This window comes from Pseudonaja textilis, chromosome 16 (assembly GCF_049901715.1).
Source record: "Pseudonaja textilis isolate UNSWEBS1 chromosome 16, rPseTex1.2, whole genome shotgun sequence".
Classification (NCBI taxonomy): domain Eukaryota; kingdom Metazoa; phylum Chordata; class Lepidosauria; order Squamata; family Elapidae; genus Pseudonaja; species Pseudonaja textilis.
In genome coordinates this window covers 10,365,395-10,381,205 of record NC_142005.1, presented here as the reverse complement: position 1 = coordinate 10,381,205, position 15,811 = coordinate 10,365,395, and the positions used below count along the sequence as shown (strand labels likewise).

Sequence of the window (15,811 nt, the reverse complement as noted above, 5' to 3'; positions counted from 1 at the left end):
CCCGGCTGGGCCCGGCAGAGGCGGCGGCGGCGGCCGGTGAGTGCGGCGGGGGGCGATGGGCTCTGAGTCCGCCCGCCGGGGCGCCTGGGCCTCCGGGGCAGAGGGGCGGAGGGGGAGGGGTGGCGTCGCTCCCCCCTGGAGCCTTGGTGGGGGCGGAGGCGCGGAAACAGAGCAGGGGCGTGTGCTTGGGGCAGGGGATGATGGGGGTGTAGTCCCGCCCGCTGGAGAAGAGCGCCTGCCTTTCCCTGCTGGGGTCTTTGGGCCCCTCCTGGCCTTCTCTGCGCCCCCGGTCCCTGCAAAGTGGGTGGGGGGCGGCTGGGGCGGAGACCCCTCCCTGGACGCCCCCACTTCCTACAGAGCTGCCCCTTCCCTCCCCCGCAGACCCTCCGATGCCCCCAGGCCTCCCCTCCCCTCCCTTTGGGTGCTCCCCCACGGGACCCTTCCCCCCACGGGACCCCAGGGTTGCAGGCGGGGGCGGCCGGGGAGGTTGCACAGGCCGCCGCCGCCGCCGCTTCTGCAGGGTCCGCGGTTGCACAAGCGCTGCCGGCCGGAAGAGGCGCCGCTTCCTCCCCGTGCAAGAGGCGGAGGCTGCCCTGCCCGGCCACCCGCAAGCCCATCAGCCACTTCCTGGGATCCCCCGGAGCGATGCGCAGGATCCTTGCCCAGAGCCGCCTGGACGCAGGGAGTCTCCAGCCCAGAAGGCTGGGAGTTGAAGTGGCCCCGGTTGGAGACCCCGGGCCTGGAGCCCTTCGGACCCGTGGACTTCAACTCCCAGAATCCCCCAGCCTGCCAAGCGATGGGCTCTGGAGTCCCCCCGCTGGGGAGCCTGGTCCTCCAGTTCGGGAGGTGGGGGTGGAGGCTCCTCCTGGGGTCTTGGAGGGCTGGTCCCTGCAGGGTGGCTGGGGGGGAAATGGGGGCAAAGCTGGGGAATTCTGGGAGTTGAAGTCCGGTTGGCAAGGTTGAGCAACTGTGGGGCCTGAATGCCAGCCCCCTATTTTGAGGGGCTGCTTTGCACACCCCCTCCCCCACTTCCTCCCCCTCCCCCTCCTCGCTTCTGCCAACGTTCTGCATTAGCGCCGGGACGTCCTCTGAGGTTTGGCACCTGAGTTTTGCTTTAAAGCAAGTTTGGGGCGTGTGTTTCAAGCGGCCTTAATTAGGATCCTGGCTTTTATGAAGACGCAAATTGGCTTCTCGGGGGTGGTGACAGCCTCCCTGATGTGGCCCAGCCAGACAGGTGCGGGGAGCCAGTTGGCCAGGTGAGCGAGCGAGCGAGCAAGTGGGCGGCTGGATCCGAAAGGAGTCCCCCACGCAGAGAGCTTGCGTCACCTCCACGGCGTCTGCTGCCTGCCCCCGCGAACCTCCCGCCGGGTTTAGCGTGGAATCAGGTTGTGCGAATGCACCACGCCAGCTTGGATTTGACTCGGAAAGCCGGACGGGCTGCTTTGCCAAAGAGAAGCGGTCCCCCTCTGGGGGGGTCCCTTTGCAAGCTGTGTGCGCCACATGTCCTTCCAGGGTTTTTGCTTTTGAAGAGGGATCTCTGGTTACAGGGCTCTGCCAAAAGTCGGGGGAGGGAGGGAGGGGCGGTGGCTGGGTCGAGGCTGAGTTCCAAGCAGCTGAGACCCCCCCGTTTTTCTCCCGGTGAGCCTCTCCCTTTCTCTCCCCCCAGCAGCTGTGAAGAGGCATCGTGCTGAATCCCTTGGAGGGGAGTCCTCCTCTGAAGATGGCCGACTCGAACGGGGCCCTGGAGCCGCGTCCCAGGAGATAGAAATGAAACAGGCAAGTGATGGCTTTACCGCCTCCCTCGGATGGGGCCCGTTCCTAAGGCTTCTGCCCCCCCCTTTCAGAAAAGGGTCCTCCTTAAAATAGGGAATTGAGTTTAAAGTTGGGGGGAGATGCGCAGGGGGCGGGATGTAAGAGGGCAGAAGGAGGAGGCGGTTGTAGGGCTGAGCAAGTTTCTGGTCCCTCTCGAGCACCCCGGAGTGAACGCAAAGAGCGGCCCCTGGTTTGTTCTTCAAAGAGAAAGTGTGTTGGTTTTGTTGCGTGCCCCCAACTGCGCCGTTCATCTGGGCGACAGCCCCGATCCTCCCCCCACCCCCCAATTCCCCAAACCAGGTTTGACACGGAGCAAGGAATGCTTTGCGCCCAATGGGCGCAACTTGATGACGGCTGCTGCACGTTTGGTCTTTTTTTGGGGGGGCGAAGGGCGTGGGCGAACTCTGCCAAGTGCTGAGCACGGGGAAAAGGCAGTAATGGGAGCCAGATGTTGTGGGGGGGGCGGTGGTGAAGGCCTTCCCTGCATCGAGAGGAGCTCCGGGACAGCCCAGCAACGAGGCTTGCGAGTTTAAAAACGAAACAAACAAAAAAAGACTGGGGGTACACAAAATGTTTACTTAGGGTGGAGTGGAACCTCTCTCTGGGGGGGCACTCTATCTGTAAGCAGGGTGGGGGAGAGGGAGCACTGGGTGGCCACCTGCGCAGGGCTGAGCTAGCCTCACGTGGACTCAGCCACTCGATCGCCCCAAGCGCCCAGGTGGAAGTGCTGGGCTGCGTTTCCTTTGGGGCGTTGATTGAATCCATTGGCCGTCCCTCCCCCTCCCCCTTCTCTCTGGGGAGGGCACCCTGGGTGGGGTGGGGGGGCTGTGGGGGCCCTAAGAAACCTGTGGCCAAGAGGTGGGACTTTGGGGCACCCCCAGCCAGGTGAGGAAGGATCCCGGGTCTCGGGGAATCAGACTGCGGCTTTAGAAACTTGGCGGGGGGTGGGCGGAGAATCCCCTGGTGGATTAAATGGATTTTCCTGTTTATAGTGGGGGTGGGGGAAGCCCCCCACGTCCTTCTCTTCCTGTCCCTCTCTGCGGTGTGTGTCCGGAGGCAGAGTTTGCTTGCTTGCCGGCCGATAAGCCGGGTATTTGCTGCGGATTCCACTTTGCCCTCCGATTATCCGGGGTGGCCTCCAGTTTCCGACCGAGCTTGTGATTCGCCAGCCGGCGGCTGCCGCTTGGCAGGGGGGGCTCCTCTCAGGAGGGAGCAGCGGGATTAGAGGCGGCGGGTGGGGCGTAATCCCAGGAGGGGAGCCCAGCCGGGCAAGGGTCTTGGGCGGGGGGGGTCTCCTCTACCTTGGCAGGTGCGGGGTGAGCCCAGTTTGTGGCCTTGGCCAAGGTCCAGAGCCGGCTCCTCGGATGCGCTTCAGGGGATGGCGCTTTAATCCCCTTAAATAGAGCGTCTACTTTAGCTGAGGGGTTTTGCTCCCTTGGAAGGCGGCGGCGGCGGCAGCAGCTCCGCCCCGGGTTTCAACCACGGCAGCCTCTCCCCTGGGAGGGTCCCGGAGGGCAGCCCCCTTGGGCGGAGGTCCCTGGTTTTGGCAGAGTCACGGGCAGTGACGGCCTTCGCCCCTTCTTCCCCACCCCCTCTCTCTCCTTCCTTCCTTCCTTCCTTCTTTTTCTTTCTTTCTCTCTTTCTCTCTCCCTCCCTCCTTCCTTCCTTCCTTCTTTTCTTTCTTTCTCTCTCTCTCTCTCTCCTTCCTTCCTTTTTTTTTCTTTCTTTCTCTCTCTCCTTCCTTCCTTCCTTCTTTCTTTTTCTTTCTTTCTCTCTTTCTCTCTCTCTCTCTCCTTCCTTCCTTTTTTTTTTCTTTCTTTCTCTCTCTCTACCTCCCTCCCTCCCTCCCTTTCAAAAGAGCAGAGGCCATAAGCGGCCCAGGAGGCTGCAAGTGAGATCAAGTGGTTCCCTCTTTTGGGGGTGGGGGGCAGGAGGGCTCTGGATGACACCCTTCAGATCCGCCCTCCGGTCCTCTCAGGCCCGCTTCAGACCCAGCCGAGCTGAGCCGGTCCCAAGTCAGGCTCTTTCCAGGATGGAGATTTGGCTTCGTTTATATTTTCCGAGCGAAAGGGCGAATCTGCTTTAGAGGGGGGCGCTTTCAGGCTGGTGCACTTCAACCCCGATTTCCCCAGGCAGCACCAGAAAAGCTTGGCCGTTCTTTCTTTCCTTTCTTTAACGGAAAACTGACCAGCCTGAAGTTACCAGGCCAGTCCCTGAAGGCAGCGGCTGCTGACCTTGTCGGGAGAAACCGGGAAACCCAGCGGTCCCTCCGGAGTCCGGCTGGCGAAGGGGGGCCTTTGGCCTTTGTCGGGAGCCCTTCAGAAATGAGCCCCCCCCCTCCCCCCCCTCTTTTCCAGCGGTGAGAGCGGCCAGGCCCAGCGTGGACACCATGAGTCACTCGGCCGCCGAGCCCCCTCCGCCAGAGGAGACGCCAGCGGAGACCCGGCCGGCCCTGGGGGTCATCACGGAGGGGCTGGGCGAGCTGGCCGTCATCGACCCGGAGGTGGCCAAGAAGGCCTGCGAGGAAGTGCTGGAGAAGGTCAAGCTGATGCACTGCGTCTCGCCGGACGGCTCCATCCGGGCCAAGGACAGGAGCCGCTGGCCGGGGCTGAACGGCGGCGAGTGCTGCGAGATCAAGTGCCTGGACGACGCCCCCGGGAAGCTCTGGGAGGAGGACGAGCACCCGCCCAACTCCGTGAAGGGCGTCCGGCGGCGCCAGAAGAACAACTCGGCCAAGCAGTCGTGGCTGCTGCGGCTCTTTGAGTCCAAGCTCTTCGACATCTCCATGGCCATCTCGTACCTGTACAACTCCAAGGAGCCCGGCGTGCAGGCCTACATCGGGAACCGGCTCTTCTGCTTCCGCCACGAGGAGGTGGGCTTCTACCTGCCGCAGCTGCTCAACATGTACATCCACATGGACGAGGACGTGGGCGACGCCATCAAGCCCTACATCGTGCACCGCTGCCGGCAGAGCATCAACTTCTCCCTGCAGTGCGCCCTGCTGCTGGGCGCCTACTCCTCCGACATGCACATCTCCACCCAGCGCCACTCGCGCGGCACCAAGCTCCGGAAGCTCATCCTCTCTGACGAGCTCAAGCCGGTCGCCCGGAAGAGGGAGCTGCCCCCGCTGGTGCCGGCCGCGGAGGCCGGGCTCTCCCCCACCAAGCGGACGCACCAGCGCTCCAAGTCGGACGCCACCGTCAGCATCAGCCTGGGCAGCAACCTGAAGCGCACCGCCAGCAACCCCAAGGTGGAGAACGAGGACGAGGTAGGTGCCCTTCCCGGGTGGGGGGGCAGCAGGGACCCTCCCCTGCCCTTCAGGGTGCTGGCGTGGCGGGAATCGGCCACACGGGGCTTGTGTGTCGCTGGCGGAGCCTGCCCGGGGGTGGTGTGAACCCCCTTTCCTCGTCCTCCCCGCTTCGATAGCGGACTGGTTCACCCCGAGGACGGAGAGCTCTTGGGGGGCCCTGAGGCTGCGTGGGGAGGAGGTTGCGGCTCCGTCTTCGCTTGACTTGCAGGAGCCCCCAGCCACGCGGCCCCCATGGAACCGAGGAGAAACGGCCCGGGACCATTTCACGCCAACGTCGTCTCCACGGGGAGGACTTGGGGGTGGGGGGTGAGAGAGCCTTGCTGGGGAGAGGAAGGAGAAGGAAGAAGGGGAGCCATTTGTCTGAGGCGGTCTAGGGACGGCTGCTTGAGCAGTGGGGGTGGACTAGACAACCTCCAGGGTCCCTTCCAACTCTGTTAAGGGGCAACCTCTGAACCGGTCGACTTCTAGCTGGTTTCTGGCGGCCCCAATATGTATATATTTTTTTAAAGTGTCCTTCCTCTCCCTCCCTCCCGATGCCCAGCCCTTTGGTCCTGCCTGTTCCTCACAACAGCCCTGCAAGGCAGGCTAGGCTGAGCCGCCAGCGGTCAGGGCAGGTCAAGCGGGGATACCCTTGAACCCCCCTGCAAGGTCACTCTGGGGCCACCGAGGGGGGCCGCGTCTCCTGGCCTCAGCCGGCTCTCTCCAGCCCCCCCCCAGTGCCCCCCCCCCCGTCGAAGTCCCGGCCAGTTCAGGGTTGGGCCGAGCACAATGGGACCATAGAGGTTGCTGGGTGCCAACTGGGAACCGGCGTGCCGGTGCAGGATGGACACCGAGCTCCATTCAGCCCAGGCGGTCTTGGCGCGCACGCGCACACACACACAGACACAGACACACACACACACACACACAACCTTCTGGGGGCCCGGCCGCCATGCCCGCCTGCTGCTGCTGCTGCTGCTGGTCTCCGGCCACTTCAGAGCCCGGCCCGGCCCAGAACCGCCATCCGGGGACCCTAAGGCCGTCCGCAGCCTTTCCCCGCCCTTCAGGCCCCGGACTCTGCCGCCAAGGAAGGAAAGGAGGGGGTCTCTCTCTCCGCCCACCCACCCCGATTCTGCTAACCAGACCAGCCCCTCATTTGAACCCTCTCTCCAAGTCTGATCCAAGGGGGCTTCCGCCCTTCGTGCCCTCCTTTTGGGGGGCTACCCCAGCCCCCCTCCCCTTAAAAGCCAAGGCCCGGGAGGGCGCCCCGCCCGAAGGCAGCTCCCCTTCCACGCCCGGGACAATCTGTGCCCAGGCTCTCCCCCCCCCCCCGTCCACACCCACAGGTAACCTTTGGCAGCCGAAAAGGTGTTGCTGGCCTCAAAGGCCGAGGGGCTGAGTCAGAGGGAGCCGTGGGGGGTGGGGGGAGGTTGTCTGCCCCACCGCAGCCACTTCCTGTTTGCTTGGAGGGCAGCGTTGGCCTCTGTCCTCGAGGGCAACCTGGGCATGAGTCAGCTGGGGAGGATGGGGTTTGGAATCCTGCCGCCCATCGACCGCTTGGCAGAGCCCGGAAGCCTGGAGGGTCAGGCGGTTTTCCGGAGAGTTGATCACAGAAAATAAGATTGTAGAAGCATAGATGGGTTGGATTTTCTTTTCCTTCTTTGCTCGCTTCCTTCTCATTCATATCTCCCTCCCTCCCTTCCCCCCTTCTTTTCTCCCTCTCCTTCCTTCCTTCCTTCCTTCCATCATCTCCTTCCTTCCATTATCTCCTTCCTTCCTTCCTTCCTTCCTTCCTTCCTTCCTTCCTTCCTTCCTTCCTTCCTTGTTGCGCTGGAGTCCAATACCTCCGGGTTAGGGTCCGGCCTGCGTCAGGAGCGGGGAAGCCCCCACCTCCTCTGGGGGGGCCTGGTGAGCCCCCTCCCTCAGAGGAGGCTCAGGCGGGGCAGAGTCCAGAGGGCTGTTTTTAGTTCCCTTACCTGTCAGTTTCTGGCACTTGGGAGGAAGCGTGACAGGCCCTTTCCGCCAGGCCCCACAGCTCCTGGGGAGGGGAGGCAAGTGGGGGGGTCTTGCAGAAACCAGCCGTTGTGGGGGGAGAGCGGGGCCAGATCAGTTTGTGTCCGTCCTTCCTGGGACTTTATCGGCCAAGGTTGCGGGGGGTGGGTTGGCTTGGATGCTCTGGGGGCCCCTCTCTTATTTCCACTCTTCCCTGCCCCCCCCTGTGGATCTCCTGGTGGTCTCCCATTCAAAGCCGACTTTGTTTAAGACCATCCAAGACACACACACACACACGCAGGCGCTCCTCCTTCCTCCTCCTGGCGCTTTGCGGTCAGTTTCCCCTCCCTCTCCCCCTTGCAACAACAGGGACCCCCCCCCGTTGGGACCCCCAGATCTGCCCCACGGCTCCCAAGGCCCCCTTGCTTCTCCCCCCCCACGTTCCCCGAACGGGGGAGGGCCCCGAAGGTTGCAGAAGGGGCCCCAACCTGACCTGAGATCTTGAATTGGCCTCCATCCGAGCTGGAGGAGCTTCCCTGTCCAGGGGCAGTCTAGCTTTTCAAGGCCCCCGAGAGGCCGCCCTTCCCCGGCAGGCCCCCCCCCAATTCCAAAGGGACGAGATCCCCGTTTCTTCAGTCGGATGCAACCGGGAGGGGGAGCAGAACCGGGGGAGAGGGGGGCGGTTGGCGCATACGAAGTGCTGATTTTAAACTCTCGCCTTTTCTCTCCTCAACTTCCCCCCTCCCTCCCCTCCATCCCCCGAAATCCATCCGCCCCCGCCCCCTCTCGTTCATTTCCCAGGAAGTCTCATCGAGCACCGAAAGTCTCGATAGATCATTTTGTTCCGTAAGTGCCCCCTCCCCACTTCCGCCCCTCCCCACCCAACCTGGCTGCCTGCCTCTTTCCTGTCCTCCCCCCTCCCCCATGTGACCCCCCCAGCCCCCCAGCAGCATTTCCTCTCTCGTGACCCTCCTGGTCAGCCTTGGCCTCCACACCTGCCAGCAAGGCAGGCCCCCCACTCCTCCTCCTCCTCCCCCCCTTTTGCAAGTGAGATCCTGCACTGCCGGGGGTGGGGGCGTTGGGGGCTGTGCCTCTCTCATCTTCCAGCTGCCCCCTGAAAAAAACACGCCACCGACAGGTGCATGCCAGGATCTTAGGAGCAGTAAATTCTGCATGGCCAAAGCACAGCGCCCGCTTTCTCCAGAACCTCTCAGCTGCTTCTCCCACAGCCCACCCACCACCTTAAGGTTTTTAGGGGTGGGGGACACCCCCACCCCCCAGCACTTCACACTTGAAGTGACAATGAAGAGAGGGACTCAGTGTCTGGTCCCAGCACAGCAAGATCTCCAGCATCTTGCAAAGTTCTAAAAGTTTGCAAAGTTTTGGCCGTTCCCATGACCGGCCTGCCTCCCTCAGCTGCAGGGAAACCCGCCCCCCGTAATTTCACCCGAAAAAAAAAGAGGAAATGCTGTTTTGGGGGACCCGAGATTCGTTTTGATGTAGCCTGTCCTGGGCCTAGTGCGAATGTTCGACTCTTCCTTTGCTGCCTCAAATTAAGAACTGGGTTGTTTTCGTTTTTTCTTTCCTTTCTGCTGAGATTTTGCTCGCGCCAATCAAATTTTGGTTTTCCTTCTGCAAACCTCTACTTTCCCCCCTCGGTCGTGAAATGGGTCGCAAGGCGGGACTGGCAAACGGGGAGAGAAATCAAGGGGAGCTTGGCAAGGGGGTCCAGCTGCCATTCGGAGCCCCCAAATCGGCGGCGTCTCTTTCTGCGTCAAATTGATTTTCATCGCTCCCCGCTCCCAGATGGCCTCGTCCAGCCGTGTCTCTTCCCCGAGCTTCTTGGGGTCATCGGGGTGGGGTGACCATGGCGGCTGGGCCGGGGCCTTGCCCACCTGGCCTCAGCTCTGCCACAGCCGAGGGCCCCCATCGGAAAGGCCCCAGGTGGGAGCTGGGCAGGGGCTCGTGGCAGGGATTCAGCCGGTCCCGGAGGGGGCTCCCCCTCCCCTGTCTGGGTCAGCGAGGGGCTTCTGCTCTTAGAGGCCCCCGGTTGGCTTAGGGACCCAGGAGGGGCCCCCCCTTTGGGGCAGGGGGGCTGCAGCCAGGTGGGACTTCGATTGGTGCCGTGGTGGGCTGGTCCGCCGAGGGAGGCGGATAGGGTGCACCTAGGACTAAGGGGGTCTTCAGCCCAAGGACGTCCGCAGCGCCAGGGTTAGGCGAGGCAATGGGGACCCCTGAGGACCCTTGCCTTCTTTCTCCTCCCCCAAGCCTGGGCTCCCAGCAGGGGGCTCGGTTCAGAGTTCATTGCGGGGGGGGGGTTCCACTCGGCTTCTCCCCACAGCCAGAGGTGGCGCCTGTCCCTTCGGCCCAGCTGGTCAGCTCCTGCAGCGCCTCCGGAGTGATGAGAGAGGGAGGGGGTTCGCCAGAACAGCAAAATAAGACGCCCCAGCCCTGGCAGGGCTCTTCGCGGGGCTGGGCCTCACCTTCTCCCCCCACAGCCCGTCCGCCTGGCCCCGGAGCGGGAGTTCATCAAGTCGCTGATGGCCATCGGGAAGCGGCTGACCACGCTGCCCACCAAGGAGCAGAAGACGCAGAGGCTGATCTCCGAGCTGTCCCTGCTCAACCACAAGCTGCCCGCCCGCGTCTGGCTGCCCACCGCCGGCTTCGACCACCACGTGGTGCGGGTGCCCCACACCCAGGCGGTGGTCCTGAACTCCAAGGACAAGGTGAGGGGGAGCCGGGGGGGTCCTCCGAGGCTCCGGAGACTGTGCGGGACTCGACTTAGGGCCACGGGGGGCCTGGGGGTTTTGCGGCTAAGCGGGGCCGTTGTTCAAGGGACTCCTGCCCAATTCGGGGATCTGTTTTTCCACAGTAGATAAATCCCTGCAGCCATTAAGTGGTTCATGCAGTCATTAAACGGCTCTGCCCCCCGCCAGGGACTTTGTGGGCGATTGTGGGACTCCCTGCAAAGGGGGGGGGCTCTTGCTAAAGGCCCCAGTGTTGCTCCCTCGTCCGTGGGGATGCCCCCCCTTTCCCGTGCAGTGGGGCGCCCTGGACGAGCAGGGCCTTCATCCCCCCTTCGCCCCCAGGCTCCCTACCTGATCTACGTGGAGGCGCTTGAGTGCGAGAACTTCGACACCACCAGCGTCCCGGCCCGCATCCCCGAGAACCGGATCCGCAGCACCCGCTCGGTGGAGAACCTGCCCGAGTGCGGCATCACCTACGAGCAGCGCGCCAGCAGCTTCACCACCGTGCCCAACTACGACAACGACGACGAGGCCTGGTCTGTGGACGACATCGGGGAGCTGCAGGTGGAGGTGAGCGGGGGGAGGGACCGGGCGTGAGGGAGAGGGTGGCTCCTATCCTGGACCGTCCCCCGTCCCCTCCCCCCTCGGTGCTCACGCCCAGCTTCCTCCGCCCTGCAGCTGCCCGAACTGCACACCAGCAGCTGCGACAACATCTCGCAGTTCTCGGTGGACAGCATCACCAGCCAAGAGAGCAAGGAGCCGGTCTTCATCGCGGCGGGGACATCAGGTGAAGAGAGCCGGCCGGCGGGGGCGGGGGCTGCGTGGAGGGCAGGAGGGAGGCTGCCGAGGTCCCTCCGAGGCAGGGACGCCCCCACCACCACCCCCGACACTCCCGGGACGCCAATAATGTCGCCTTTCATCCGGTGTCCTTAGACGGGGCCGTTGGTTTATGCCGGGTGCTGAATAGACAGCCGGACTCTCAGGAGGGGCTGTAGGCGCAGCGGATCCCCCCGGATTCTTCCGAGAACTCGGAAGCCACGTCCGTCTGTCCATCTGGCCTTAATCCTTAGCCAGGGGCCGGGGGGGGGGCAGGGCCTGGCAGGAGCCGAGCTGACCTGGGTTCCCTTCCGCAGGAGGCGCCTCTCCGAGCAGCTGGCCCACACGCCCACCTCCTTCAAGAGGGACCCCGAAGACCCCTCGGCTGTGGCCCTGAAGGAGCCCTGGCAGGAGAAAGTGAGGTGAGGGGGGCTGGGGGGAAGGGGCTCTGAGGTGGTCAGGAAAAGCCTGGACTTCGACTCCCAGAGTTCCCCGGGCAGCAGAGGATCCTGGGCGCTGAAGTCCACCCGCCGGAGAGTTACCCCAGTTGCTCCTCTAAGTGGGACTTTTGCGGGGCCAAAACTGGGGTGGGGGAGGAGGGAGAGGCAGGGCAGGAGGGCGGCTGCCGGGTCTGTTGGCCGCCAGGGCTGGTCAGGCAGAGTCCCTGGAGGAGGGCAGCCCCCAAAAACCCAGGCCAGCGGGGGCTCATCCTTTCCAAACTGCCCTCCCCCTCCCCAGGCGGATCCGAGAGGGCTCCCCTTACGGCCACCTGCCCAACTGGCGGCTCCTCTCCGTGATTGTGAAGTGCGGGGACGACCTCCGGCAGGAGCTGCTGGCCTTCCAGGTGCTCAAGCAGCTGCAGGTAAGGGAGGGGAAGGGAAGGGAAGGAAGAGGGAGGGAGGGAGGAATTGAGAGCAGGCGGGGGCAGGCGGGCGTCCCGGCCCCCAGGCCCTCCCAGCCCTCCGGTCTTCCCTTGCAGGCCATCTGGGAGCAGGAGCGCGTCCCGCTCTGGATCAAGCCGTACAAGATCCTGGTCATCTCGGCCGACAGCGGCATGATCGAGCCGGTGGTCAACGCTGTCTCCATCCACCAGGTGAAGAAGCAGTCGCAGCTCTCCCTGCTGGACTTCTTCCTGCAGGAGCACGGCCAGTTCACCTCCGAGGGCTTCCTCACCGCCCAGCGCAACTTTGTGCAGAGCTGCGCCGGCTACTGCCTGGTCTGCTACCTGCTGCAGGTGAAGGACAGGTGAGGCTGGAGGGGCCTGGCTCCTGGGCGCGTGCCGAGGGCTCCCTGAGAATCTCCTGCCTCAGGTGGCACCTGGGAGGGGTGGGGAGGGGGCTCCTTTGCAAAACGCTCTTCCCTGCCCCCACCCCCGTGCCCCCAGGCACAACGGCAACATCCTGCTGGACGCGCACGGCCACATCATCCACATCGACTTCGGCTTCATCCTGTCCAGCTCCCCCCGCAATCTGGGCTTCGAAACCTCGGCCTTCAAACTGACCACCGAGTTTGTGGACGTAAGTGGGTGCCGCTCGAAGGGAAAGCGGCGGGGGGGGGGTGCTGGGAATCAACCCGACGGGGACATGATTCCCTGCTCTGCGACCGTAAGGGGCAGGCTCCGTGACAGCCGTAAACCGAGGACTCCCTAGGCAGATAGTTCTCAACTTCCGTTTAGTGACCGAAGTTAAAATGGCACTGAAAAAAGGTGAATTGTGAGCGTTGGTTCCACACGACGCCCTTGGGGCGTTCTCAGATCAACGGGAGAGCCCGATTCGCTTAATAACCGTGTTCCTCTCTTAGCAACTGCTGCAAGAAAGGTCGTAAGACGAGGCAAAATTCACTTAAATGTCTCCGTTAAGAACGGAAATTTGAGTGGCGACCCAGGGGAGCCTTTCTCTGGCAGCCTCGGGGATTCTTGGGGAGGGGAGTGGGGGGTCCTTCCGGGCCCTCCCCTTCCTGCCTTGCAACGCGCCCCTCCCTCCCTTCCTCCCCCCGCAGGTGATGGGCGGCATCGGGGGAGACATGTTCAACTACTTCAAGATGCTGATGCTGCAGGGCCTGATTGCTGCGCGCAAACACATGGACCGGGTGGTGCAGATCGTGGAGATCATGCAGCAAGGTGGGCCTCGGGGGTCCTCAGGTGGGGGTGGGGTCCTCTGCTTCTTTGCCAGAGGCCGGCCGGTCGCGAACTGGGGGGAGGGGCAGGGGAAGCGATCTCCGTGCCCTCCGGAGTCACCCGACACCTGGGAAGGTGCCCCGTCCACCCAGTCGCCTCGGGGTGTGTGTGTCCTACAGCGCCTCCTTCGGGGGGACCGGCCGGTGGGGGAGAGCGGGGGGCCGGAGGGGGCAGAGGGGCCAGGGGATATCGGGCGCAGAATCTCAGTTCTGGCTCTGCTCCCCGTCCGAGGGATCTTCCCGCTGCTGGCGGAGTCAGGAGGAGGAGCTGGGCCAGGAGGGTCTGGGGTCCCCGGGGGTCCCCACGCCCTCCTGGCCGTCAGAACGGGCCGGCACGGCCGAGTCCCAGCAGGACAACTTTGAACGGTTGTGAAAGCCGTTTTAAACGTTTGCCGTTGGGCCCCTCCGTCCTCTTGGACCCGGGAGGCTGCCGCTCTCGTCCGGGGCGAGTTGTCCGGGCGCCCCCTGACCTTTCCCTGTCCCCCCCTCCCCCCCCGCCAGGCTCCCAGCTGCCCTGCTTCCACGGGTCCAGCACCATCCGGAACCTGAAGGAGCGCTTCCACATGAACATGACGGAGGAGCAGCTGCAGGTGCTGGTGGAGCAGCTGGTGGACGGGAGCATGCGCTCGCTCACCACCAAGCTCTACGACGGCTTCCAGTACCTCACCAACGGCATCATGTGACCGCCGGGACCGGACCTCCCCCCACCCCTCCCCCTCCCGGCCCAGGACAGACGGGCGGAGGCTGCTGGGCTGGGCCTCCGCACGGAGGGGGAGGCAGCCCCGGAGGAGACTTTGGACTGTAAATGGGGATGCGGGGGGGCGTTGTACTCCCCCCCACGTGAAGGATCATGCACAAGGACCTTGTGGAGATTCGCCTCCAGAGGAGGAGGGACAGAAGGGAGGGTGGGTCTGCCCTGGCGCCCCCCACCCCGGATTTTTTTATTATTATTTCAGTATTACACTCTCCCCTCCCCGTGCCCCCCGCTTCCCAGCCCCTTGCCTGTGTTTGGGGGTCCCGGAGGGGGAAGGAGACGGGAGGGGGTGGGAGGGGGCAGCCCCCTTCGGGGTTTAGGGCTCTCTTTCTCTCCCCCAGACTCACACAGGGCGCTCGAGAGAGGTTGTGTGTATGTGTGTGTGTGTACCTTGTGTCACTAATGAAGCCCCTTCCCCCAAAATGCCCGTTTCCCTCCCGGGACAGTTGAATGCCGGGAGGGGCGCAGCGCCTGAAGGGTCCCGATCCTCCACTGCTTGAAGCACAACTCCAGCCTCCCTTGAATTGGGGCTGGGGGCGTTGGCAGGGTGTCTCCCACTCCCCCCACCCCACGGGGTTTGGCCTGGCCGGGAGGGAGCATGGGGGGAAGCAGAGGGCGGGGATAGCTTCAAGCCCCTCCCCCACGGCTGCTGCAGGAATGGGGGTCCACAGATACTCCCTGGGGAGCATTGCCCCTTTAAGAGGGGCCTGTTCCAAGTCCTTCCCCTTGGGGGGCCTTAGGACCCCAAGACTCCCAGGCCTGCCCTTGGCCAAACTACAGTCCCCCCCCATGAAGCAGACCCCCTCTTCTTTCAGGAGCCATGTCTCCTTACAGGCAGAGAACTCCCCCCGCCCATGGCAATTCTAGGACAGGGTCTCCCCCAGCCTCTGTGCAGGACGCGCCCCTCCCTCCCTGGGAGACGTGTAAATGCAAAAGCCGTTTTTTCGGGATGAATTCCAGGCCGGCTCCGGCCTTCTCGTGGGGAGGGGGGGGGTCCCCTTGCGAGTGTGAGTGGCGGGGGGGCGACTCCCTTTTGTTGGTCCTTTGATTCCCCCAAACTGTGACTGTTTATTTGGTCCTCCGTGGCCCAAAGGGAGCCGAGTGCGAATTTGGGATTCCCGCTCACCCGGCTCTGGAGGGTGAGGGGTTGCGGAAAACCGAGGGGCATCCGGTGTCTGTTTTCCTGTCTCCCCCCCCGCCCCCCCCCAGTCTCCCTCCCCTTTCTCAACATGAACTTTTTTTCACACTGTACCCGGGTGGTGTCGTGTGTTTGTGTGTGTTTGTGTGTGTGCATCGCTGCCCTCCTCACTCCTGAGGCCTAAAAATCCCCCCCCCTTTTTTAAAAAGAAAATCTGTTGGTTGTTGAGTGATAATTAAGGTAGGAAGCGGCTGGGGAGGGGGGAGGAGGACAGCCCCCCCCTTTTATCTGGGCCTTTTGGGTTTATTACCTCTGGGCTCCCCGCCCCCCACACAAAGACAACCCCACACTTGCACACACAAGGGGGAAGAAGCAGCGGGGGGGTCCCCGGGAATCCTTTAAAGAAAGGGGTGGGGCTGTGTTGTGTTTTTTTGCAAGAGTAAAAGACCTAGAAAAGTTTGGGTAAAACACTTAGAAAACCCCCATTTCCTCCTTTAGGAAGGAAACAGCCCCTCGCAGTCTCTGCCCCCTCAGATGGGATTGCAACTCCCCTCGCCCCAGGAGGAGGCGGTGCAGACAGTTGCAAGGCCCTGGGTGGGAGACCAGGCAGAGAAATATTTTTTTTTGGGGGGGGGAAAGTGTCCGGCAGGGTTCCCCCAAATCCAGCTGGGGGGGGGTCTCTTCCTCCCACACATTTCGGGAGAAGGTGGGACGTCTTCTGTGGTATCGGCAGAAAATCCCGTGGCTGCCTTCTTCCCCCCACTTGTGTGGATCCCCCCTCCCCACTGGCAAAAGCCCCCCAGCCCCCCTCTGCCCTCTCCTTGGGGCGCCCCTGTCCAGCCAAGGTCTCAGCGGGTCCTGGGGGAGAAGTAGCTGCTTGGAGACCCCCCAAGGCCTCTGGACGGGCGCCGGCTCCTTCCTGGGTGAGACCCCCTCAAAGGCCCTTTTGGGGAGTGGCAAAGCAACGGGGCACCCCCCCCCTCCCCGTTAAGGCCCTGCGGAAGAGGGGAAGGGGCTGCGGGGCAGAGCTCCTCTTGGGCCCATCGAAGCCCCCAATTTCCAAGTCAAGGGGGTGGGTGGGGGTGAAG

The 15,811-nt window shown here is 63.6% G+C and overlaps 1 protein-coding gene across 1 annotated transcript; it reads left to right on the top strand.

Annotated features, from left to right (window-relative positions):
• Positions 1–4,172: 4,172 nt before the first annotated feature.
• PI4KB (phosphatidylinositol 4-kinase beta) lies at positions 4,173–14,836 on the top strand. Its single transcript, XM_087913972.1, has 11 exons — positions 4,173–5,080; positions 7,895–7,939; positions 9,592–9,819; positions 10,183–10,410; positions 10,519–10,640; positions 10,974–11,078; positions 11,395–11,518; positions 11,636–11,901; positions 12,041–12,173; positions 12,655–12,775; positions 13,333–14,836. Exons 1-11 carry the CDS (start codon positions 4,202–4,204, stop codon positions 13,512–13,514), a joined length of 2,433 nt encoding a protein of 810 aa, XP_087770098.1. The 5' UTR covers positions 4,173–4,201; the 3' UTR covers positions 13,515–14,836.
• The last annotated feature ends 975 nt before the right edge of the window (positions 14,837–15,811 follow it).

Bases quoted from the DNA above. Each gene is read 5' to 3' on its own strand.
- PI4KB (XM_087913972.1), top strand. From the start codon at position 4,202: ATGAGTCACTCGGCCGCCGAGCCCCCTCCGCCAGAGGAGACGCCAGCG. The intron at 5,081-7,894 runs GTAGGTGCCCTT...TTCATTTCCCAG, and splicing joins AGGTGGAGAACGAGGACGAG to GAAGTCTCATCGAGCACCGA. The intron at 10,411-10,518 runs GTGAGCGGGGGG...TCCGCCCTGCAG, and splicing joins TCGGGGAGCTGCAGGTGGAG to CTGCCCGAACTGCACACCAG.